The following is a 25,658-nucleotide window of genomic DNA, read 5'->3' on the forward strand; positions in this document are numbered from 1 at the left end:
AGAGGCTGTCATAACCATGTAATTTTACTATGACATGTGTATGGCACTCTGCTTTAGGTCAGGTTTGAGTATTTTATAATTATGCACCCTATCAGCTGCTTCTGTAGCTTTATTTTGAATTCTCAAGGATAAGAAAATAACTTACTCAATTTGTATCTTTATGCAGACTTGTAAAAAAGGCAAAAAAGGTCCAGGAGAGAAGGGCAAAGGTGGAAATGGAGGAGGAAAACCTCCTTCTGGTCCAAACCGAATGAATGGTCATCATCAACAGAATGGAGTGGAAAACATGATGTTGTTTGAAGTTGTTAAAATGGGCAAGAGTGCTATGCAGGTAATGTTTATTGTGTTCTTCCCAGTTCATTTGTACATTGAGAACTTTAGTGAGTTATATAAAATATTTTCCTGATTTTTCTAATATGTAAAAAAAATTTTTCACACTACTTACTATAGAAAAGCAACAAACTAGTCGGGAAACTAGGAATCTTATCAGTTCAGACATAAGACCAAGCTGTGTCTTGAGTCATTTTCTTCTGTATTATTTTTTTAATGGCATCTCACAAAAAATTATTTGGTCAAAAAATATGCTGCTATAAACCCTGACTGTGATGTCTCAATTTCCTCTGAATTTATATAGTGGCTGTTAAAACATGAAATTCTTTACACATACAGAATTCTTGGTTGAGTGACCTAATGTAATCACTATCCACTTGAGTGAATTATTTTGATCACTGTTGTCTATTCCAGATTTTATTACTTGTGCTGTTTCTTAGCACAGAAGTACAAAGTTAGAGTCACCCATGTCAAATTATCTTAATTTTGTTTCTTCATAATTTTATGACAGCAGAAACTTTTTGGCTTTATACCCATGTGGTTTTTAAAAATTGAATCAACACTATACTCATATACATGTTTAATGAAATTATTATAAAATATTAATTGAAGCTAATAAATAAAATTTTTTTATATGTAAGGGATTGTTAGCTTTTGAACCATCACCAATTGTATAGTGTAGTGTAGTTTCTTGAATTAACTCATTTATTCATATATGGTTGGCTTTCATATAGTTGTAATTAGGATGTGGATTTTATTTCTTATTTAATATTTTAAATTATTGTTTTGTGTACACATTAAAAAAATAATGTCGTCTTATATTACTGTGCTATGGTTTATTTAGTCATTCCCTAATTCAAAAATTATCCTCCCCTCTCTAGTTCCCATTTTGGATTAATTTTATTGAAGAGATAAATTATCTCTGTCATATTGTATACCATTTCGTTACTTTCCTTTTTATATTTATATTGTACTTTTTGTCTGTAATATTTTGTTCTAAGTGGTTAAATGCATTAATCTTTCTTTCTGATATTTTGTCATTTTTGTTACCATCATAAATCTCAACTTATATCTACAACTAATTAGGCTATTCTATTTTTGTCTAGTTTGTAGGTTTTTTTTTTTTAACTTTTTGGCACATCAGAAATTTTTAATAGAAAATGTGAGGGCTTAGCTTTATATTGGAGAAGGCAATGGCACCCCACTCCAGTACTCTTGCCTGGAAAATCCCATGGATGGAGGAGGCTGGTGGGCTGCAGTCCATGGGGTCGCTAACAGTCGGGCACGACTGAGCGACTTCACTTTCACTTTTCACCTTCATGCATTGGAGAAGGAAATGGCAACCCACTCCAGTGTTCTTGCCTGGAGAATCCCAGGGACGGGGGAGCCTGGTGGGCTGTTGTCTATGGGGTTGCACAGAGTCGGACACGACTGAAGTGACTTGGCATAGCTTTATATTTCTTTTTGTTAATGGTATATCAGTGAACATTTTCCTTATTTTTGTGTTGCTTATGGTTTGTCATATGTTGAGATTGTACCTTTATGCCATTTGTCTTCTAAATGTACTTTCCCCCTTAAACGCAGTATATCCACAGTATCCATTGATTTCCCTGCATCATTTCTCCACCTCTAGTTTGTTTTGTGTACTCCCACTTGTGTTATCTTTCTAACACCAAATTTGATCAAGAGAGTCTTCTGTTGACAACCTTCTAAGATCCTTCCTTATCTAACAGCCCAGCCCTGGCTTCTTTATGGCATCCGTACTGTTCTCTAGCCACCGTATGTTCTCTGCCTCTAGACCTTGCTTTTTTCTTCCTGCCCAAAGTAGTCTTTATTTTTCTCCCTTCCATATCACATAGGATTGACTAATTCAAATGTCACTCTTTTAGTGGGGAACGTTCTTGGATTCTATCTCCTTCTCTCCTTGAACGTATTTCTTACTTTTCTCTTTTCAGTAGATTACAGTTGTGCACATGTCCGAATTTGCTTCTAGATTGTTAATGCCTAGATCAGGGACTGTGTATTATTCATTTTTTTGTATCCCTGCTGCTGCTGCTGCTGCGTCGCTTCAGTTGTGTCCGACTCTGTGTGACCACATAGATGGCAGCCCAACAGGGATCCCTAGGATATCCCTATTCCGGTAATTATAAATGAGAGTGAATAAGTACAGGACTCACTGTCGGTTTTGAAATAATTCTTTAAAAAGAAGAAATCATGCATGTGCCCCTAGTTCTATTAGATAATAGATGTTGAATTTTATTGAATGAGTTTTTAGTATACAATTTGATGGTTAAATTTTTAAATATATTTCATCATGATAGCTTGTATTGTTTACTATTTGTATTTGTATTTATTACAGTGGCCTTATATAAATTCTAGTATAATTTCTGTTTTGAGCTTCATGAATAACTTTTTGATAAGACATGGTGATATTTTGTAAGATTTCATTAAATATTTTTGTGTCCTTATTGATGAGAATAGCCCTTGTTCTACTTATCAATTGCTGCATAACAAACACCCCAAACTAAGTGATGTAAAAGAACAACCATTTTTTTATATTATGCTTAGTGATTCTGTGGATCTAGAATTCATACAGAGGTAAATAGGGTTGTCTCTTCTATGCTTCCATCCATGATGCCTGGGGTCTTAGGTGAGATAGCTTTAATGCCTGGAGGTGACAAAAGCAGGGACTGTGATCATTTGGAGACTTTATTCATGTTTGGTGCCTAGTCAGGAGTGACTTGAAGGCTGGGCTCACCTAGAACTGGTACCTTCAGTTCAGTTCAGTTCAGTTGCTCAGTTGTGTTCGACTCTTTGCGACCCCATGAATTGCAGCACGCCAGGCCTCCCTGTCCATCACAAACTCCTGGAGTTCACCCAAACTCATGTCCACTGAGTCGGTGATGCCATCCAGCCATCTCATCCTCTCTCGTCCCCTTCTCCTTCTGCCCCCAATCCCTCCCAGCATCAGAGTCTTTTTCCAATGAGTCAACTCTTCACATGAGTTGGCCAAAGTATTGGAGTTTAGCTTCAGCATCAGTCCTTCCAAAGAAATCCCAGGACTGATCTCCTTTAGAATGGACTGGTTGGATCTCTTTTAAGTCCAAGGGACTCTCAAGAGTCTTCTCCAACACCACAGTTCAAAAGCATCAGTTCTTCGGCACTCAGCTTTCTTCACAGTCCAACTCTCACATCCATACATGAGCACAGGAAAAACCATAGCCTTGACTAGACGGACCTTTGTTGGCAAATTAATGTCTCTGCTTTTGAATATGCTATCTAGGTTGGTCATAACTTTCCTTCCAAGGAGTAAGCGTCTTTTATCTTCATGGCTGCAATCACCATCTGCAGTGATTTTGGAGCCCCCAAAAATAGTCTGACACTGTTTCCACTGTTTCCCCATCTATCTGCCATGAAGTGATGGGACCAGGTGCCATGATCTTAGTTTTCTGAATGTTGAGCTTTAAGCCAACTTTTTCACTCTCTTCTTTTAACTTTCATCAAGAGGCTTTTTAGTTCCTCTTCACTTTCTGACGTAAGGGTGCTGTCATTAAGTACCTACAAATGGTCCTTCCATGTGACTTTGGCTTCTTACTTTACTGTAAGAAGTAGCTTCTGGGGTAGAGAGACTGTACTGAGAGGCAGTGTCTAGTTCCATAGGGCTGCGAGAACCCAGTGCAGAAGTTGAATAGCCTTCTATGACCTAATCTTGGAAGCGTCGTTTTTACTGCACTCTGTTCTAGAGAAGGGGACATAGACTTCATTTCTTTTTGAGGAGCAATGTCAAACAACTTGGGGCCATGTTTTTAAACTTCCATAGTCACGTAATATATTCTCTTGATATTTATTGCTTGTATCATATTTGAGAATCATCTTAAAAACGTTTCTTTCATAAATTGAGTTGGTCAACATACACAAGCTGCTATAAAATATAGAAAAAGACGAAAATCTAGAAATTAAACATTTTTTAAGAAAATGTCCAATCTCCATGAGCCAGATAAGTCTTAAATAATATTTCCTTTTTCTTTTTTTGTACATCAAGTTGTATGTATTTTATTAATTCATTTCATACTCAGATTCCGTATGTATTTAACTTAAAACATTTTCCTTCCTGAGTTTTTATTTTTATATTAACTTTTTTATCACCCTAATTTTAAAATTTTATTTAAAAATTGTTTTTATCTGTCTTGTGGTTTCCTCTTCTGTCCACAAAGGAATATAGTACTGCTTTTATTTATTTGCTGAGCTGTGCAGTATGCAGGATCTTAGTTCCCCAACCAAAAGTCAAACCTGCTCCCACTGCAGTTGAAGTACAGAGTCTTAACCACTGGACTGCCAGGGAGGTCTCAGCACTACTATTATTTTTTAGTTCTCTTCTTTTTTTAAAAAATTACTTTATTGAGATATACTTCACAAACCATGAAATTCACTGTTATAAGGTGTACATTTAATGGTTTTTAGTACATTCACAAGAGTTGTGCAGCCATCACCACAGTCAGATTTTAGAATTTTTTCCATCCCCAGAAAAAAAACCTCATGCCATTAGCAGTCACTTTCTCCTCACCTGACTGAAAGTCTGCTGCTGCTGCTGCTGCTGCTGCGTCCCTTCAGTCGTGTCCGACTCTGTGCGACCCCATAGATGGCCTCCTACCAGGCTCCTCTGTCTCTGGGATTCTCCAGGCAAGAACACTGGAGTGGGGTGCCATTGCCTTCTCCGGACTGAAAGTCTAGGCAACCATGAATGTACTTTATATAAATTTGCCTATTCTGGATATTTCATATAAATGAAGTCATACAAATATATGATTGTTTTTGAGTGGCTTCTTTGGTTTAGCATAATGTTTTTAAGGTTCATCCATGGTGTGGCATGTGTTACAACTTCATTATTTTTTATTGCCAAATAATACATTCCATTGTATGGATAGACCATATTTTGTTTATCTGTTCATCCCATGATGTACCTGTAGTTTATTTTTACCTGTTGACTTTTGTGAATAATGCTGTTATATGATTATTACTAAATAAGGTTTTGTTTGGATGTTTGTTTTTATTTCTCTCGGGTAATATACTTAAGAGTTGAGTTGCAAGGTCATTTAACTCTTTAACCTTTTGAGGAGCTACCAAACTGTTGTTTTCAATGCGACAGCACCATTTTACATTTTTACTAGCAGTGGTTTAGCATTCCGTTTCTCCAAATTCTTGCTAGCGTTTGTTATTGTCTTTCCTTTTTTTATTACAGCCATCTTAGTGGGAGTGAAGTGGTATCTTCTTGTGGTTTTGATTTCCATTTCCTTTGTGGCCAATTACATTGATCATCTTTGCAAGTGCTATATAGGCCATTTGTGTATCTTCTATATAGCACTTATTCCAGTCCTTTGCCTATATTTTTAATTGGGTTATTTGGCTTTTTAAAATTACAGAATTACAGTTCTTTATCTTTCTGGGCATAAATTCCATATCAGATGCATGATTTGTAAATATTTTCCCCCATTCTGCGGGTTATCCTTTCACTTTCTTAATGGATTCCTTTCAAGAACAAAGTTTTAATTTTGGATAGGTCAAACTTATTCTTTCTTTCATCTTGTGCCTTTGGTCTAATATTTAAGAACGATTTGCCTAACATGATTATGAAGTTTTTCTTCTGTAAATTTAGTTTTACTAAATTTAGTTTTAGCTCTTACATTTAGGTCTTTGATCCATTTTCAGTAAAGTATTGTGTATGATGTAAGAAAGGGTCCAACTTCATTGTTTTGCTTACAGATGTCCAGTTGTCCCAGCACCATTGGTTGAAAAGACTAGTTTTTCTGTGTTGAATTGGGTTAACATCCTTGTCAAAAATCAAATGACTGTCAGTCTAAGGATTTATTTCTGGACTTGAAATTTTATTTCAGTAATCTTCATAACTGTCCTTATGCCAGTAGCTTTGTAATAGGTTTTAAAGTCATGAAGTGTGAGTCCTCTGACACTGTTCTCTTTTCAAGACTATTTTGACTATTCTGTATACCTTGCATCACCCTAAGGATTTTAGGATCAAGTTTCCAATTTCTGCTAAGAAGCTAATCAGCTGGCATTTTGATAGGGGTGGCATTGAGTCTATAGATCAGTTTGGAGGGTACTGTCATCTAACAACATTAGGTCTCCAGATTCATGAACTATCTTTCTTTTGGTGTTTATTTAGCCTTCAATTTCTCTTTTTTATTAATATGGGATTATTAGCACTCACTCGAGAAAAAGTGTTATTTTATTTGCATTTCCTCATTGACCCAGGCATTTACTTCTTTTTAAAAATTTTGTAAAGTTTTCATTCCACCAGCATTGTAAATATTTAGATACTACTAAGTGCAATACTTTTGTCAACTATTTTAATATTTTCTAAGATGTTTATAATATCACTAAGAAATTTCAGTTTATAAAGTTGATTCCTACCGTTTTCAGATTCCTTTTAATTCAAAAGTTAAGGACGATGGATCATCGTTATGTATAATCAGGTGATGGATTTACTGAATTTGATTTCATTTTATTGTTAAAATGTAAATTTTGGTATACAAATATGTATTTATTGAAGTAATGTGATGCCACTTATTGTTGCATCTTAATGACGTTGATCTGAATTAAATCTTAGAATGTTAGAAAAAGCTAATGTTTTTTCTCCCCTTCTTGCTGTAGTCGGTAGTAGATGATTGGATAGAGTCATACAAGCATGACCGAGATATAGCACTTCTTGACCTCATCAACTTTTTTATTCAGTGTTCAGGCTGTAAAGGTAAGATATATTTATTTTGGAATCAGAATATTCCCAAATGTTATCTTCTTTTTTGTTTCACCTAAAGATTATTAACATTTTGTGTGGAAAATAATGCCAAGATGTTGAGTTATTTGCATTATAACTATACAAAATATGTAAAGTAAAAAGAGTAAAGAACGAAGAGAGGAAGTCTGTTGAGACTGTTGGATTCTATGTGAAAGTTAATGAAGAACTTGGTAATTTATAATGTTATGTTACTTTTATTAGATATATTTCCCACTTTCAGCATCTGGTTTTAGGAACAAAGAAATGGATTAAGAAGGGAGGAAGAAGATAATGAAGAGATACAGGTTCAAGTGGCAGGGAATTGTAAAGTGTAGGGAGTTAAAAAGTGCCATGAATTACAGTAAGAAAGTAAGTAAGTAGGTAAGTAAGTAACTAAGTAAGTTAAGTAAGGTATTGGTGAAATTTCCAGATTTTTTCCCCTAAAAGAGAAACTCTGGAGTGGGGTCTTGTTTAAAGTGTTTATACTTTATTTTAAAAGATTTTGAATTAAGAGTATGGAAAATATAAAATGTAGAAATGTCTTTCCTGAGACAAAAACTTACAGTGCACACATTTGGCCAGAGGGACAAAACTGTGTAAATTGGGGAGTCTTATACCCTGATGTGAATCCGTAAATGAAGTAGTCAAGATCATGGGCAGGTTCTGACCTAGTCTGTCTCCCTAAACTTGGCCCATCCTTGAAATTCTACAAGAAAAATGCACAGGCAAATAAATGTTACAGAGTTTTCCAAGGCTATTCTTTTTAAAAATGAAAATGGCACCAAAAACATGGGCATTAGAAGTCAGGAGGAGGGAAGATTGCTTAAAAATAGATGGAAAAAATTAAGATGCTAAAGAATGGTTTAAACAGATCTGAAGAAAAGATCCCAAGAAGCAATCTACTCATTTAATTCCATAAAACTTCTTTGAAAATCCTGTCATTGAAATTGGAAAACAAGTAATATTATAAGAACTGATGCATTTTATAGGGTTGATCACAACTTTCAGTGCGATCTTCATATTAAATGTTATATGTGAGGCCTGATAGACAAATCTGTTAACTTCTTGAATCTATGGTCTTCATAATGCCATTAATGTGGTCAGTTTTGAGAATTTTTTAAAAACGTCTGAACTTTAGAGTACAGAGAGTTGCCTAGTTTACTCAGCTTCTTAGCTAGAAATATCTGCGTATCAGTATTAGAAAATTCTACTGAATCTGCTCAGAGGAAGTGTTGTGGTAATGACAGTATGATAAACCAGATAAACTCTTTAGAAAACGAGATATGTTGATATTATTTTTATTTTGCCCATGTCCATTCCATCTTTCTGGAATAGAAGGGCACAAGTACGTGTTTATTGTGTTATGTAATTAAGGGCCATGTCCTTTCTCTTTAAATTTTTTGAAGCGGAAGGTTGATGACAAAACAACTGAACAGGTGCCAGAAATAATTTGATGAGTTGAAATTCAGTCTTAGTTGATCCATTATAGTTTCCTGATTAGGTTTCTAAATAAGCAGTTTTAAAACAAAGCCATAGTCAGAGCGTTTTCCCTTTATCGGATACATTCCTTTTCTGGCCTCATTGTATTTATAAATAAGGAACTTAACCATTCAACAGTTGGATATATCTTATCATAAATCAGGTTGTGAAGATTTTTTAAAATTGAAGGTATTGAAAACTTAAACACCACTATAATAATAATTTTAGAATCATGGAAGAGTCATAAAGTGGATTTTACCATGTTAAGGTCATTACGTACTTAAACATACTCAAAAAATATTTTGATGGAATTCCTTTTTAAATGAATTAGACACATATTTAAGTATATACAGTGTACTTTAACCTATTCCTGTGGATCTAGGATTGTTATTATGAGTGTCAGTTATTTTACTGTAGTTAATGCTTTTTGTAGCTCTTGAGGTAGGTGGAGAGATGTTTGGCCCCACACTGAGTGGCTCCAGACCGCTCTGTGGTTGGTGATTCTGCAGCCAATGTTGTTTCCTTTTTTCTTTTCTGGTTGACTGTCACTTTTCAGTTTACCAGTTTTTAAATAACTCATTTCATGTCCCCCACACTTTTAAGGCAGTGGGATCTGGCCTGGTGTCCTGATGGCTCCTTCATACCTGCCTCAGAAGAATTAAATGCATGAAGTTTGTGACAGCCACTTTCTTTTCTCTTTATATTTGAGTTTATGACTGTTACATGATTTATTAGATGTGAGGAGGAGCTTTAGAAGTTTGTCAAGCTGTATGCAATATGTTTACTTTGACATATCTAAATGTTTATTTCATATAAATTATTTCAGGGATTGAGTTACTTGTTCTCTAGCATTACCAAATTTACAGTATTTGGGTATAAAGTATGGAAAGTTTTTGAGATATATTCATGGCTCTAAATAAAAATTAAAAACTCCTTCAAAACGTTTTTGAGAATGTGCTTCTTTAGCTGGAGAAATCATGCTTGCTTCCAAATTTGTTATTATTTGTAAACAACCATTTGTTTTTTTTAAGGTGGTAAGTAAGGGTTCTTTTACAGTACCAGTATAAATTGATATCACCTGGGGCTGGGCAACATGATGTTGACTAATAATGTCACAGAAATTATTTATAATTTCTCTTTGCCTTAGCATCAGTTTTCTCATTTGTAAAGCCAGGATTATAGTACCTGCTATACAGGCTTGTTTTCAGGGCTTAAGTGGCCGGTGCATAGGAGGCTCAGTGGATGTTAGTTCATGTTCTAATTCTGCTGGCTTTGTTGGACTACTGGAAGGTCTTAAATTGCATGTCTATAGAGAAGGAGCTCACATAGCTGTTGCTCTTTCAGATTAGGAGTTGGAAAGACAGTATGATGTTTTGTTGCTGTTTTTAGTTTTATATACACACACATGCACACATACACAAAATAGAGCTTGGTCAATTGAAATACATCTATTAATTGTATCTAATTTTTATAATAAATCTCGTCTTCCTGTACCAAGACATTCTTTTATTTTTTGGCTACACCTTGCACCATGCTCGATCTTACTTCCCTGTCCAGAGATGGAACCTGTGCCCCCTGTATTGGGAGCACATAGTCTTAATTACTGGACTGCCAGGGGAGTCCCAAGACATCCTTCTAGATATTATTATATTTATAGTATTCATAGTGATTAGACTGGCAAAGTATAAATAATATAGAAATGTAGTTTAAAAAATTCACTTTTTACAGTTATTCTTTTTTTTTTTGGTGACACCCTATCAATGAAAATTCATGTATGACTTCTTGCATTGTCTCCTACTCATACTTTTTCCCTAGAAATTCCTTTTCTGATATTTGACATATACCTGGCTAACTTTTACACTTGTCTTTTATTTTTGAAACATATTAATATTTGATTAACAGTGTTGTGTTAATTTCAGGTATACAACAAAGTGATACAGTTATACTACTACTTGTAATGTGTATCCTTTCTCCCCTCCTATCCCATCCTCCTTTAAAAGGAAATGTCCACTATCAGATTCCTTCTCTGTGAAACACCTACTTACTCAAATCTCAATTCTTTTCTTTCCTTTTTTTTAGCCTATCTTGGTTTTTCCACTCATTAGGGCATTTTTTATGTACTACCTTTAATACTTTATCCCTGCCAACCCCCCCACCCCATTATTCTTTGTTTAAACTTACAACTAGGTTACAGACTTCTGGATGAGCAGGAACTACAACTTACTACTTTTGTTTATTTGAAGTCCTTTGAGGTGGATGGTGGGATACAGTTGCCTTATGTACAGTTGTGCTTAATAAAGAAACCTGCCCAAAGTGAATTCTTCCTATTACTCTTCCCCTTATTTTCTTCAGGTTCATCCTCAGGGCTTTAAATGTTATCCTAGATGGCTGCCTCATTATTGATGACATATGTTTTATATTAAAGAATTTAGCCAATATACATATTCTAGGAGTGAGTAAAGTGAGTTAGGTAGAAATGGCTAAGGCTGATTGTTCCATGAAAAGAAAGAGAAGATACCTGTCAGAAGTGTGGGTCTGTTTTCTTATATATGTTGAGAATGGTGTTTGTGCTTTATAGGATTGAGTATCATGGTGAAGATCACGTGATATAGAAGTATACCTTATTGTGTGACTGTAGACATATTAGTGTTAGAGATGGACTTAGAAGTTCTCTATTTTTTTATTTACCATGTATTAACTTCTTACTCTTTGAAATTTCAGGTGTTGTCACAGCAGAAATGTTTAGACATATGCAGAACTCTGAAATAATTCGAAAAATGACTGAAGAGTTTGATGAGGTAAGTTAATACCCTAAATATTGTGATAATTTTATGTACCTTGATCTTCAGAATATAAAATTTTGAATATTAGTGTTGTAGATAAAAGCTTTGGTAGTAGAAATCCAGTTAAATGATGGCCATGTGACCTTGGGCAAATTGTTGTCTTAGCGTAAGTTTCATCATCTGTAAAATGGAGCTACAAATACTTAAAGGGCTCTTAAGAAAGCTGAATGCAATGTTTGAAAACTTCCTTAGCATTTTACAATGTCTGGCACATAGTAAGAACTAAATGTTAGCTCTTTTGTTAAAAAATTAAAATTTCAACCGAGAATAAAATTAAGTGCCCATGAGCATGTGTAAGCTCAGGCAAAGATAAATGCATGCAGGTATATTTTATTGTTTAAAGTCTTATTTATGTTTCACATGTGAATAACAAGAACAATACAAATACATAATAAATAGTAGCTTAGACCTTAGTTGATTATCATAGTGATGTCTTTGAAGTATTATTGCCAATAAAGACATATTTAGATTTACTGTAATATAAACTCCGTCAAGGCAGGGATTTTTGTTTGTTTTGTTCACATCTGTATTCAAGCCCCAGTAGTTTTTACTCTTCAAAACTTTTCATTGTGAATTTTTAAGTAGAAAGCCTTTCTCATTTGAGTTTTATATGGTTTTTTTTTTTTTTTTTTTTACCTTATTCAGATGAAGGAGCTTTCAACTATTTTTCTGAAAGATAAGAATTGTTAAAATGGTTTTGATGATCACTAAGTGCTATTAATCAGTCTCTAAGTTGTTGAGATGTAATTATGAGGAATGGTGTTATTTTAACCTTCTGATATTAAATGTTTTAGTGAGAACTTTGTTCTCAATAGCTATTTGAAATAAGATACCTGAAATAAGATTTGGAAATACCAGCAAACCAAGTTGCTAACAACAGTTAAGATGCTACCTTTTCAGTATAGTGCTTAAATGAGCCAATCAGAAAATAGAAGAAAACCTTTTTGTGGAGTATTGGGATCTTATTTTCAGATGAGACATAGTTCAACTTGTGTATGGCTTTACTTAAAATTTTTTAAAATATATGGCTCTAATGACAAAATTTAATTGTTAAAAAATTTACTAAACCATAATGACCTTAGGACATTCTTGTCAGAAATTTCTATGTAGTATTGGTCTCTGCGTTTATTCTTAAGACTTGTTTGTTTTTAATGATTTATGGAGGACCTTAGTGTATCTTTGTTGGTGAATGCCCCATATTATACATATGAATACTTGAGTACCTGTCTTTACAGGTCATTCTAGCTTGTTTTCACTTAAAAAAAGTTATTGTTTACATCTGCCGAGTATTTGATATCCTGAAGCTAATAAAAACATACATTGTAATCCTTTGATTGTTTATAAGTCATACATGAATCTATTAGACTGGCTGGGAATATGATTTCATCATGTTGAATCATTAAAACAGGCAACTTTGGTTTGATTTTTGCTCAGTTTTGTTTTAAAGAAATTCAGTGACTATATCTTTGCTTATCAGAATAAAGTTTTATTTGATGGCAGAGGCTTTTTATTTTGGTATGTAATTAGTATATATTTTCATTGGTTGGAGTGAATTCAGACTATCCATTTTTATCTTAAATAAAAGACCAGATGTGTTCAAAGGTATCTCTACCTTTGCATATTATTCTTCTGCCTACTTTTGAGGATTTATTATAGAAGATGAGATAAAGGAGTCTTTTCAGCTTCTGCCTAGAGTATTTCAAAAACAATTTTATTGAATTATGGGTTTTAAGTGAAATTGCTGTTTAAAATTTCTATTTTAGGATAGTGGAGATTATCCACTTACCATGGCTGGTCCTCAGTGGAAGAAGTTCAAATCCAGTTTCTGTGAATTCATTGGCGTATTAGTACGGCAGTGTCAATATAGTATCATATACGATGAGTACATGATGGATACAGTCATTTCACTTCTTACAGGATTGTCTGACTCACAAGTCAGAGCATTTCGACATACAAGCACCCTGGCAGGTCAGTATTTAGAAATCTTTTTTTTGCATTTTCTTAGGTTAGAGATGAAAATGGTTTTCATTAAAAGGAATGACATTATGGTGACAAATTAATTTTATTTATTAAATAGCCCCTAAGAGCACATTCTCCCCTTTCCTCCAACTCCCATGAATTATGGAGAATGGAATGATAGTTTGGTTCTCTGAAGACATACTGTAATTTTCTTGTGTTAAACCTACTTGATTCCTATCTACCTCTTCTCCCTTTCTGTGGCATAGTAATCTGTTTGGTCTTGAAATATGTTTTATCAGGGAAGGTATTGACATCAAATTTGGGGAGCAGTGATTTTGGATATGTAGTTCTAAATGACCTGTGTGCATAGGCACTACTAGCATAGTCCCAGTAAGATTGTCCCTATAGGATGATGCTTATTTAACCACATCAAAAAAGTTGGTTTTTCTTATGCTTCTGAGTAACTTTAGGCTGAGTCAGTTTCTCTGATTTTTACATGAAATAAGTTATATTTTTAAGGCTCACATGATTAATTCTAGAACAGTGATTTTTGATGTTGATGTTGATAAAATGTCCCCGTTTCTCTTTTGTGCTAAAGGTAAAATTGTTCATATACCATTATTGAATATGTGCCTTTTAATTTGAGTATGAGTAAATTGACCAGGCATTAATTGTTAAGTATTCTATGCATTAATGATAGAATATTTTGATTTCTACAAAAATTTTTCATTCTCTAAATGTGGGGATATTTTTCCTTTAGAGTATTTCCCTAAAGAATTAAAGCTGTGATTAAAGATGTTCTTTTGCTCAGCCCTCCATTAAAAAAAATGCAGACAGTCTCCCTGTAGGTTTTTAGATTTGAGGTCACAAATTATGAATGTGATTGATCTGTGTACTTAGGTAGCTTTGATTTTAAGAATTTGAATGGTTAAAGTAAATTAAAAACATATAATGGGCAAGGTGAATAATTTTAGATCAGAATGAGAAAATGGTTTGCTGAGGGTATACAATAGCTCAGAGCAGAAGATTGGGAATCTCTTTTAAAGAGAGCTGCTGCTGCTGCTAAGTCACTTCTGTCGTGTCCGACTCTGTGCCACCCCATAGACAGCAGCCCACCAGGCTCCCCCCGTCCCTGGGATTCTCCAGGCGAGAACACTGGAGTGGGTTGCCATTTCCTTCTCCAGTGCATGAAAGTGAAAAGTGAAAGTGAAGTCACTCAGTCGTGTCCGACTCCTAGCGACCCATGGACTGCAGCCTACCAGGCTCCTCCATCCATGGGATTTTCCAGGCAAGAGTACTGGAGTGGGGTGCCATTGCCTTCTCCGTTTAAAGAGAGCTAGTAGCCAGAAATTAAGGTTTCGTTTTGTGGTGTTCTGTCATGCAGTGAATCAGGCTTGAGAAGTAGTCTGACCTAAGCTAAAAAAAAAGCACAATATGTTCAGATATTTCAATTAATAAGTTTGAAATCACAGGCAGTGAGTTCTGTCTCAGTAGCAAGAGTTCAATAACAAGGTGGAGATCTGGAGAAACTCTGATACAAAGCACTTCATTGAGTGACATTTTACTCTGTACTTTTGACTTTTTATCTTGATCTGTCTTTCATAATTGCATCATTGTCTTTATGATGATATATAATAAGAGTAAAATTAAAGGAAATCAAATACTGATAAAACTGTCCAACATTTCTACACACTGTACTTTGATAAAAAGCACTTACGTTCCCTCCCCCTTTGGTTGCTGGATAGCTAAATGACTGCTGTATTAGTCAAAATTTATTTAGAAGGTAAATCATGATCTCTTGAAAAGGTTATTGTAGGGGACCTATCATTGAATAGTGAGCATAGTCTAGAGTAATATTATCTAGTTTTGAATCTTGTTTTAACTATGTATATGAATTGTGTAGTTTGAGGCAGATTTCTTAAGCTCCCTGAACTTAAGATTCTTCATGAATGAAATGAGAATAATATTTAATTTGAGGGCTGTTGTAAGGATTAGGAGTTAATCCGAGAAATACTTAACATAGCTAACTGACTGACATATAGTAAGTATTCGATACACATTAGCTGTTGTTGTACTATTATTGTCATTTGTAGCAGCTGTATTTTTCTATTAGAAGTGGAACAGCCCATCTTGTTTTTAATTTTTCTTAAGTAGATCATAACTTGTAAATTTTTCTGTGAGACTAATTTCAACATTTTCCATTTAAAAATAGCTATGAAGTTGATGACAGCTTTGGTGAATGTGGCACTAAATCTTAGCATTAATATGGATAATACACAAAGACAGTATGAGGCAGAACGGAATAAAATGATTGGAAAACGAGCCAATGAGAGGCTAGAACTCCTGCTACAGAAGCGGAAAGAGGTACACTCTTGTATTGAATATTTAAGCTGTTAATGTGTGACCAACTTAGTCACCATTAATTATGATATATAACTTTTCTAGTTCATCAGATAAAATTTTTTGAAAAATTTAAACAATATGTTTAAAGTTGTTTATACATCTAACTTATTTTTATTGACTGTCCATGCCAATAGTACCTTCTGTATATATTTCCTTTCTGTGTGGACTAGGATTAAGAGTTGAACTCTTCAAGTAAGGAGTCCTGGGCCAGTCTGACAAGTTGTCTTATGCTTTATTGTTATTCATGTCTACTGTGAAATTCTATCTCCTAACTCTACCCTCAATTTATTGTCGGGATCAAATGAGGTTTCACTTATGTAAATCCCTTTGAAAAATAGGGATAAGCTATTTATGGTGTCATAATCCATGTTTTTGGTGGGGGGGTGTGTGTGTGTGTGTGTGTGTGTGTGTGTTTTGTGTGTGTAGTGTAAGAGACCCTTGTGTAACATTAATGACTGACCACCAAATTCAACTTTGAATGAGGAAAATGTTTTTTCAGTTCTATGCTAAAAAGTAATTAATAAAATTTTTGGTATTGGTTTTTTTTTTTTTTTTTGGCCATGCCATGCAGCATGTGGGATCTTAGTTTTCGGACAGGGATTGAACCCAGGCCCCAGCAGTGAAAGTGCTGAGTACTAACTACTGTACCACTAGGGGATTCCCTCGATGTTGTGTTTTTTTATTTAAATTCCTTCTTCATTGGTAATATAATATTTTGCTATCTGATATTGGGAATGTTTATTTTTATTTTGAATAGGCAAAGTCTGATGTTTCAAAAACATTGCTAATGTAGTTGAGCTAAAATATTTGCCATGGGATATTTGCCATGGTATTCCATAAATTACTTGATTCTGACATTTTGTGGGGGTGATTGTAGTAACTATAATTTAAAAGTTGGTCATTTCTGAGATAGCCAATAACTTTTAAAAGTGCCCCTTGCCCAAGAAAAGCCAGAAAAATCTTGCCCACATTTCCCCCATGCCTAAATTTTTCTTTTTCGTAAACATTTGAACCATGAACAACATATGTTTGAACTGTGCAGATCCATTTACACATGGATTTTTTTTTCAGTAGTAAATAGTACAGTTCTTATATGATCCATGGTTGGTTGAATCTTTGGTTGTGAAACCTTGTATGTGCAGAAACCGTGGATACAGTGAAACTGCATATACAGAGGGCCACCTATAGGTTTTACTTAGATTTTCAACTGTGCAGAGGGTCAGCAACCCTAACCCCTACATTGTTCAAGGATTAACTGTAGTTCAAATGAATTGACCTTTTGCCCTTTAATTTAGTTAATAAATTGCATTGGATGCTTTATTAGCTGAACATAATGTATAAAATTATGGCCTTATTCTGAACATAGAATGAATGGATATAAAAGAGTTTTGAGTTTAAAATTCTTCTATCACATAAGATATTAATACTTCTAGGTTGGGTTGAGTTTTTAAACATGTTGAAAGCCCTCCTGTGCCTTTGATTGTGCTAATGAATACAAGTACGTGCCCTGTTCGCATTATTTGGAAATGTGAGATTACACTTGTGAAAAGAAAAAAAGTGTTTTATGAAAACACAGAACATAATTCTGAAAGCTCATTGATACTTAGAGTGTGAAAGATTTTTCTTGTAATTCTGAAGCTCTGAATCAATTTTCTCTTAACTCTAAAGCTCTGAATTGAAAATATATGGAAGTAAATAAGTCATCCAAGATTTGAAATGTTTAGTTGATTATTTCAAGTGAGCCTTGTTTCCCTTAAAAATATTTAGCAAGAAGACAAATTTTTTGCCAAGGCATTTTACTCAAACTTTTTTGTTCTTTGATTAGGCAGTAGATAACATGAGTTAATTTTCAGATGCTAAAGACCAAGATAATGAAGCATTGTTATTTTTTTATATGAACATAAATGTTATTTAATAGATAAGTAATATAATAAAATGGGCTTCCCTGGTGGCTCAGAGGTTAAAGCGTCTGCCTCCAATGCGGGAGATCCGGGTTTGATCCCTGGGTCAGGAAGATCCCCTGGAGAAGGAAATGGTAACCCACTCCAGTATTCTTGCCTGGAGAATACCATGGACGGAGAAGCCTGGTAGGCTACATTCCACGGAGTCGCAGAGAGTCAGACACGACTGAGCGACTTCACTATACTCAGTAGTATAATAAACTACTTAAAAGATTTCTTTACATACATTTATACAATAGAAATATGTGACCATCTGAAAAAATTAGTCAACCAGCTAAACATTAGCAATGACATTAACAACAATGTAGAAATATTCCAGGTATCAAGGGAGTTTAGCTACCTTTTATGCAACAGCTTTTAGTTTTTCTATGTGGACACTTTTCATTTAGTGAAATTAAAAATTGCATGAAAATATCAAAACTCTGGAGAAACATACATTTGTGTTTGTACCAACTTTTACAAGTTCTTTTGGTTGTTTTCTATTATAATTGCAAAGCAATGATGTGTTCTTTTCAGCTTCAAGAAAATCAAGATGAAATAGAAAATATGATGAATGCAATATTTAAGGGAGTGTTTGTACATAGATACCGGTAAGTCAGGACAGTTTTTTCTATGTAACTCTTATTCTCTTCAAGTTTGGTTATTTAGTGGTTTAGGCAATATAAATTTAGTGGTAACAGTGTTAAGAGTAAGATCAGTGTTAGAATCTAAGGTCTTCCACTGATTGGGACACTCAAGACAAGTTACTTAACTGCTCTGAACTTTATTTTCTATCTGAAAAATGGGGGAATGTTGTGCTCGACTTGTAGATGCCCAGAAAATGGAAGCTACTACTGTTACTAGGAGTGAGGGTACAGAACACTTAATTGCTTTTGGATGTACTGTGTTAGCAGAGACTGTACATTTTGATTCCTGATTCTTTCCTCTTCGATTTGAATATCAGTGGGAAAATTTGAGTAGATTTAAGTGAGTTGTTGCCCTTATTTTGAATGAGCAGAAGAAAGAAATAGGTAGTCTTGCCACCATTTCTGCAGTAACCTGTTCTTTAAATATTGGTGGCATTTTTATTTAACTTTGTCATTTTCTTAATTTGGCAGTTACTAAATCAGGTTAATACTTGCTTTGTAATATCCTTTTGTCCATTCTTACCTTTTTATTTCTACTGTGACCATTACTTTAGTCTATTCCTTCATCATTCTAGAGATTATTGCAGTTGTCTTAAAACGTTCTTTTGTTGAATCATTCCTCTACTCAAAAGCGTTGAATGACTTACCAGTACCTACAGGATGAATTCAGAATAATTTATATGATGTTCAAATCCAAATTGAGCTTGGCCTCAATATTAGGTGTAACTAATTCTCACCTGGAAAATACACTGTAACCAGACTAATGTTCCGACTGTCTTCTGAATACACCGTGCCCAGCAGGTGTGAATAAAGGCTGGGGTATGACATGATAGAGAAGGTGGGAGTTGGATTTTGTTTGTAGGTTTATTGAACTTTAAATATTTATTTAGTGATAATTGTACTTCGACAACTAGACTGTAAGCTTTGGGCAAATGCTTCAATTCTTCTTGTAAATCCCCAGTAATACTTAAGGTAGTGGTATGTTCATAGTAGGTATCAAGTATTGGCGTTGCATAAAGAATCCACAAGTCCTGTGGTATACTGATACTAACATGCATAATTTTCTTTCTTCCATGCAGTGATGCAATAGCTGAAATCCGAGCTATTTGCATTGAAGAAATTGGCATTTGGATGAAAATGTATAGTGATGCCTTTCTTAATGACAGTTATTTAAAATATGTTGGTTGGACTATGCATGATAAGGTAAGATATATATAGTGCTTTTCTTTCTACACATAAGCATAGCTATGTGCTACTGTCATTCATAGTGAATTATCTGCATATACGTGTAACTGGGAGCACATTCCTGTAGGCTTCTCTCCTTTATTCTTCTCTATCTGTTCATGAATATATGGTCTCTATCACATAAAGTACCCTAGATTTTTGAATCTTGGGCACTGATTTAGCCTTTGATCATGAAACAATTTTTGTACTGAAACAACAGGATCATGTAGGTGATGGTGGTAGTGGTAAGACATTTCTTAAGAATAGTAAGAAGAATTCTTACTCTGTTAATATATAAGTGCTACATATATACATATACTTAAATTTCTTTAATTTTGATTCTATTGATAAACATGTATCTTAGCCAGATTATAAATTATCACTTGGCCTCTAACCTTTTTAATTTTTTTTAATTGATCTGCCTTTCCCTTAGGCTGTCTCTTCACCTAGCCTTGATCTTTGTATATATCCCTTACAAATATTATCTTCTATAAAGGAAAACTTACTGTGAAATATGCTACTGTCGTCTTTCCCAATAACATTGCTCTGAACAAATTTTCAAAATATTTTCATTTGACCTACAGTAATAGTAACCCAAAGGTATTTAGTCTAAAACGTATATATTGATTCCTATTTTTGCATTGTCAAGGATGAGAGTTTCTGAAGAAATACCATAGTATAGAACATATTTAAAGTAGAAGATGTGGTATGTATCTTGTGTGCTCAGGTTGAAAATATGCAAAGTTTTAATGCATTTTCTCCTCTCATTTAATTCAGCAAGGTGAGGTAAGACTCAAATGTCTCACTGCTCTACAAGGGCTTTATTATAACAAGGAACTTAATTCCAAACTGGAGCTATTTACCAGTCGGTTCAAGGTTAGTATTACTCTAAGTATTTAACATTTACCTGTTATTTTCAAGTATTTTTCTCTTGGTTTCCCTTTAAGAATATTTTTTTTTCATCCTTAGGATAGAATTGTTTCTATGACCCTTGACAAAGAATATGATGTTGCAGTACAAGCAATAAAATTACTCACTCTTGTTTTACAGTAAGTATGTATTTACTGCATATTGCTAATGTCTACATATCTTAAAAATACATTAATGTACTTGGTTTAAATTTATCTACGTCATGGCATCCGGTCCCATCACTTCATGGGAAATAGATGGGGAAACAGTGTCAGACTTTATTTTTTTGGGCTTCAAAATCTCTGCAGATGGTGACTGCAGCCATGAAATTAAAAGACGCTTACTCCTTGGAAGGAAAGTTATGACCAACCTAGATAGCATATTCAAAAGCAGAGACATTACTTTGCCAACAAAGGTCCGTCTAGTCAAGGCTATGGTTTTTCCTGTGGTCATGTATGGATGTGAGAGTTGGACTGTGAAGAAGGCTGAGCGCCGAAGAATTGATGCTTTTGAACTGTGGTGTTGGAGAAGACTCTTTAAGAGTCCCTTGGACTGCAGGGAGATCCAACCAGTCCATTCTGAAGGAGATCAGCCCTGGGATTTCTTTGGAAGGACTGATGCTAAAGCTGAAACTCCAGTACTTTGGCCACCTCATGCGAAGAGTTGACTCATTGGAAAAAGCTCTGATGCTGGGAGGGATTGGGGGCAGGAGGAGAAGGGGACGACAGAGGATGAGATGGCTGGATGGCATCACTGACTTGATGGACGTGAGTCTGAGTGAACTCCGGGAGTTGGTAATGGACAGGGAGGCCTGGTGTGCTGCGATTCTTGGGGTCGCAAAGAGTCGGACACAACTGAGTGACTAAACTGAACTGAACTGAGATTTCAATAACCTGGAGTTTTACAGCAAGAAGTTTAGTTTTCTCATGTAAAGTTGAGAAGATAGGAAGAGAGGACCATTGAAGTAGAATATTCTAACTGAGCTGGGAATTCATGTGTTTGCATTCTTGACTAGTTTTCTTTCAATTTTACTGTCTTTAGATGCTCTTGAAATTAAGTTAAACACTCGAGTGTGTTAAATTATGTGTATTGTATTTTGTCACACTTTTAGAAATATATTACTGAAACTTCTCTGTAAACAATCTGAATTTAAAACATATTATGTTAAAATGTAGGATTGATGCAATTCAATTTTCCCCTTTTTAAAAAGATTGTGGTGATATATGTAACATAAGATTTACCATTTACACATTTCAGTGTACACATCAGTGGAATTAAGTACATTCATATTGTTGTGCAGCCACCATCACCATTATCCATCTCCAGAGTGTTTTTTATCATTTCATACTGATACTCTGTAAAGGACTGCACAGTATGATTTTGCATCATATTGTCTACTTTTCATCTCTGAATTTGACTATTTTAGGTACCTCATATAACTGAAAGTATGTAATATTTGACCTTTTATATCAGGCGTGTTTTACTTAGCATGATGTCTTCAGGGTTCATCCATGTTGTTATATATCAGAATTTCATTACTTTTTGACACTCAGTATACCACATTTTATATATTCATCCATCAGTGGACATTTGGGTTGTTAACATGATCCAGATAGTTGCTTTTTATTTTATTTTTTTATTTTATATTGGGGTATAGCCATTTAACGAATGGTGTTGTGATACTTTCAGGTGAACAGGGAAGGGACTCAGCCATACATATACATGTATCCTTTCTCCCCAAACTCCCCTCCCATCCAGGCTGCCACATAACATTGAGCAGAGTTACCTCTGCTGTATAGTAGGTCTTTGTTGGTTATCCATTTTAAATACAGAAGTGTATACATGTCTATCCCAAATTGCCTGTCACAAAGGGCCTTTTAACAACATTCTAATTCTGATACTCATATGAGAAAGTCATCATGTAAGATCAGCCAGCAAAATTCTGATAAAAACTAATGAGAGATGACTGCCCACTATGATTTTAAATCAAAATTATAAAACAACATTGACTTTATTACTATTATTACTAATTTTTGAAAATTGACGTGTAATTGATTTATTATATTGTGTTAGTTTCAGGTGTACAGCAAAGTGATTCAGTTATACATTTATGTAGTAGGTCCTTGCTGGTTATCTGTTTTATACATATCACTGTGTATGTGTTAATCCCTAACTCCTATTTTATCTCTCCCTCTCCTCACCCTAGTAACTTTTAAGTTTTGGTAGTGGTGTCTAAACAGAAATGAGTGACACAGAATAAAGTATAGAGACAAACTTAAAAAAATCTAGGAACCTAGTGTAGGGTAAGGATGGTTTTATATCAAAATAAATGATGTTATGACACTTAGCTTCTATTTGGAGGAAAATTAAATTGGATTCATATTTCATTCCTTATACAGAAATAATTTCAGGATGGATGAAATGTCTAAATGTAAATAAATGAAATAATTAAAAGTGTTAGATGAAAACTGAGGAGAAGATTAAACATTTTAATTTTATATGTAAACTGGCAGTGTCTTTCTGAGAATGGCATAAAACCTAGACATTAAAAAAATTACTGAATTTTAACTACATAAAAAACTACAAATATGTATGTGCCATAATGTACACTCAGAAAACAAATGACAGACTTGGCAGGAGATTTGCACTGTAGGAGTCACTTTCAATAAATCAGTAAAAAGAACAGAAACCCAGTAGTAAAAGAGTCAAAAGTTAGGAACCATGTCACTGACACAAAAGAAAATAAAAAATTAAACATGCAAAAAGATTATTGGTCATACTTAGAGACATGTATATTAAAATGAGACTTTTTTAACCTACTTTTTTACAAAGATTAATGTGTTTGGTAATACACTAGTTGCATAAAGCTATGTAGAAACAAACCCATAAACTTTATTGATGGGACTATAAATTGGGATAGCCTCTTTGGGGAAAGCTGTGAAAGTGAAGTCTCTCAGTTGTGTCTGACTCTTTGCGTCCCCATGGACTGTAGCCTACAGTCCATGGAATTTTCCAGGCAAGAGTACTGGAGTGGGTTGCCATTTCCTTCTCCAGGGGATATTCCTGACACAGGGATTGCACCCGGGTCTCCCGCATTGCAGGTAGACACTTAACCATCTGAGCCACCTGGGAAGCCCTGGTGAAAAAAGCTTGGTGGTATCCAAAATTTAAAATGTTCTCAGTCTCTAACATAGTACTGTTTGTAATAGGATATTGGAAATATTCTAGATGATATCAATAGAGGAAGAATTAAGTTAATATATAACAGCTAATACAAGCTCCTTATAGGGGTTATCTCATTTACTGCAGTAGTCCTGTGTGAGGAGTGTGGTTGTCAACCCCATTTATATGAAATGGACTACATTGCAGTTATTACAAAGAAGGTAGCTCTACCTCCTAATTTAAATTCGTAGGTTGAGATTAACACTGTTACATATAAAATAGATAATCCATAAGGACAGGGAACTTTGCTCAGTACTCGGTAATAACCTTTATGGGAAAAAGAATCTGAAAAAGAATAAATATGTGTGTATGTATAACTAAATCATGTTGCTGCACACTTGAAACTAATGTAACATACATAGTGAATCAACTATATTCCAATATGAAATAAAACTTAAAAGTCAAAAAAAAAGGTAGCTCTATATACACTGACGTTTTCTGAGAATTCATTTAACTGGGGGGATTTTGAGCAGTCTTAACCATTGCATTTTTCTTTGGGTTTATAAAACTGTCCTGAATTAAATAAGAAAATAGTAGTACTCTCCCTAATTTCTATAGCTTCTCCCCTCTTCCTCTGTAATACCATGTGGACCCCTTTTTTTGTTGATTCAGCCATGTATATACCTAATAACTGACACTTTCAGGGACATTCCTTATGCGTTAAAATTAGTGAAATACCTCAAATTTGGTGTAGTTTGATTTGATTCAATATGTGTGTGTATTTATTTATGTGTAGTTATAAAGCGGCAAAAAGCATATTAGGGGGAAAGAGGCCAGAACTTCAAACACAGGGTCTTGGTTTAGAAAACCCAGCAAGGTTTACCCTGGGATTCTGTGGTTGATGGGCCTAATAATGACTTTGATTTACCAAGATTTGTTAGGTTTACTTTCTTCTCTTAAAGTAAGATCAATAAAACAAGCACTATATTTTAGTGAGTTTTTTTTTTAATGATAAATTGTAATTAAACATCTTTGGCACTTAAATTTTATTATTTGGAAAAATTCTTTTGCATTGTTTTATATGATGTTTAGTACCTGGTGAATGAAGTATTATTCTTCATCACTGTGAGGTAACTGGGGTGTTAGTATATTTTAACGTTGTAAAATTGTATCCTTAATATTACCATGAAATACATGGAAAGTGTTTTCTTTGATTATTAACTAAGCTCCAAGTGGTTCAAATGGTAAAGAATCAGCCTGCCAATGTAGGAGACAGAGGCAGGACACGCCAGTTCGATCCCTGGGTTGGGAAGATCCCCTGGAGGAAGAAATGGCAACCCACTCCAGTATTCTTGCCTGGAGAATCCCATGGACAGAGGAGCCTGGTGGGCTGCAGTCCATGAGATTTCAGAGTCGAACATGACTGAGGACACATGCACACACTGAGCGTGCCACTACTTTATTTTCTATGTTAGTTTATATTATTTTGTCTTCATTTCCCTTTAGCACACTTGTTGCATGGTTATTTCTCTTAGTATATATTTCTTTATGCCCGATATTCACTCTAATTTTAGGTCTGATCTTGGGTGTTCACAAAATACTCAGCTCTTTTGTCAGAGGATGCTTTTACTAATAGATGATAATCAAGTAAGGTTGATTTCTTCTTGAAACAACTTCTTAATGACCTGTTTTTTAAAACACAAGTTTAGGAGTGAAAATGTACTATTTTTTAATGTATGAGTATGAATTTTTGTACTAGTAAACTTAAAATTACAGCATTGTTTTGAAAACTGCTATTGCTTATTTGTTTTCAGGAGTAGTGAAGAAGTTCTTACTGCAGAAGATTGTGAAAATGTCTATCATCTGGTTTATTCAGCTCATCGGCCAGTAGCAGTAGCAGCTGGAGAATTTCTGTACAAAAAGTAAATCTGCATTTCTGTTGTTCATTTTCTAAAGTCACTTAACGGCAGTA

At 34.5% G+C, this 25,658-nt stretch overlaps 1 protein-coding gene across 5 annotated transcripts in view; it reads left to right on the plus strand.

Moving 5' to 3' along the window:
- STAG2 (STAG2 cohesin complex component) overlaps nucleotides 1–25,658 on the plus strand; it is a 129,848-nt gene that overhangs the window by 55,701 nt on the left and 48,489 nt on the right. For all 5 annotated transcript variants that reach the window (XM_070783423.1, XM_070783427.1, XM_070783426.1 and 2 more), the window contains exons 4-13: nucleotides 167–331; nucleotides 6,997–7,093; nucleotides 11,321–11,397; nucleotides 13,206–13,410; nucleotides 15,614–15,765; nucleotides 18,282–18,355; nucleotides 19,471–19,594; nucleotides 20,393–20,491; nucleotides 20,585–20,664; nucleotides 25,501–25,608. In XM_070783423.1, coding sequence (XP_070639524.1) covers nucleotides 167–331; nucleotides 6,997–7,093; nucleotides 11,321–11,397; nucleotides 13,206–13,410; nucleotides 15,614–15,765; nucleotides 18,282–18,355; nucleotides 19,471–19,594; nucleotides 20,393–20,491; nucleotides 20,585–20,664; nucleotides 25,501–25,608 — 1,181 coding nt within the window. The remainder of the gene's footprint in view (nucleotides 1–166; nucleotides 332–6,996; nucleotides 7,094–11,320; nucleotides 11,398–13,205; nucleotides 13,411–15,613; nucleotides 15,766–18,281; nucleotides 18,356–19,470; nucleotides 19,595–20,392; nucleotides 20,492–20,584; nucleotides 20,665–25,500; nucleotides 25,609–25,658) is intronic.

The sequence above is a fragment of the Bos indicus genome, chromosome X (genome assembly GCF_029378745.1).
Source record: "Bos indicus isolate NIAB-ARS_2022 breed Sahiwal x Tharparkar chromosome X, NIAB-ARS_B.indTharparkar_mat_pri_1.0, whole genome shotgun sequence".
Lineage (NCBI taxonomy): Eukaryota > Metazoa > Chordata > Mammalia > Artiodactyla > Bovidae > Bos > Bos indicus.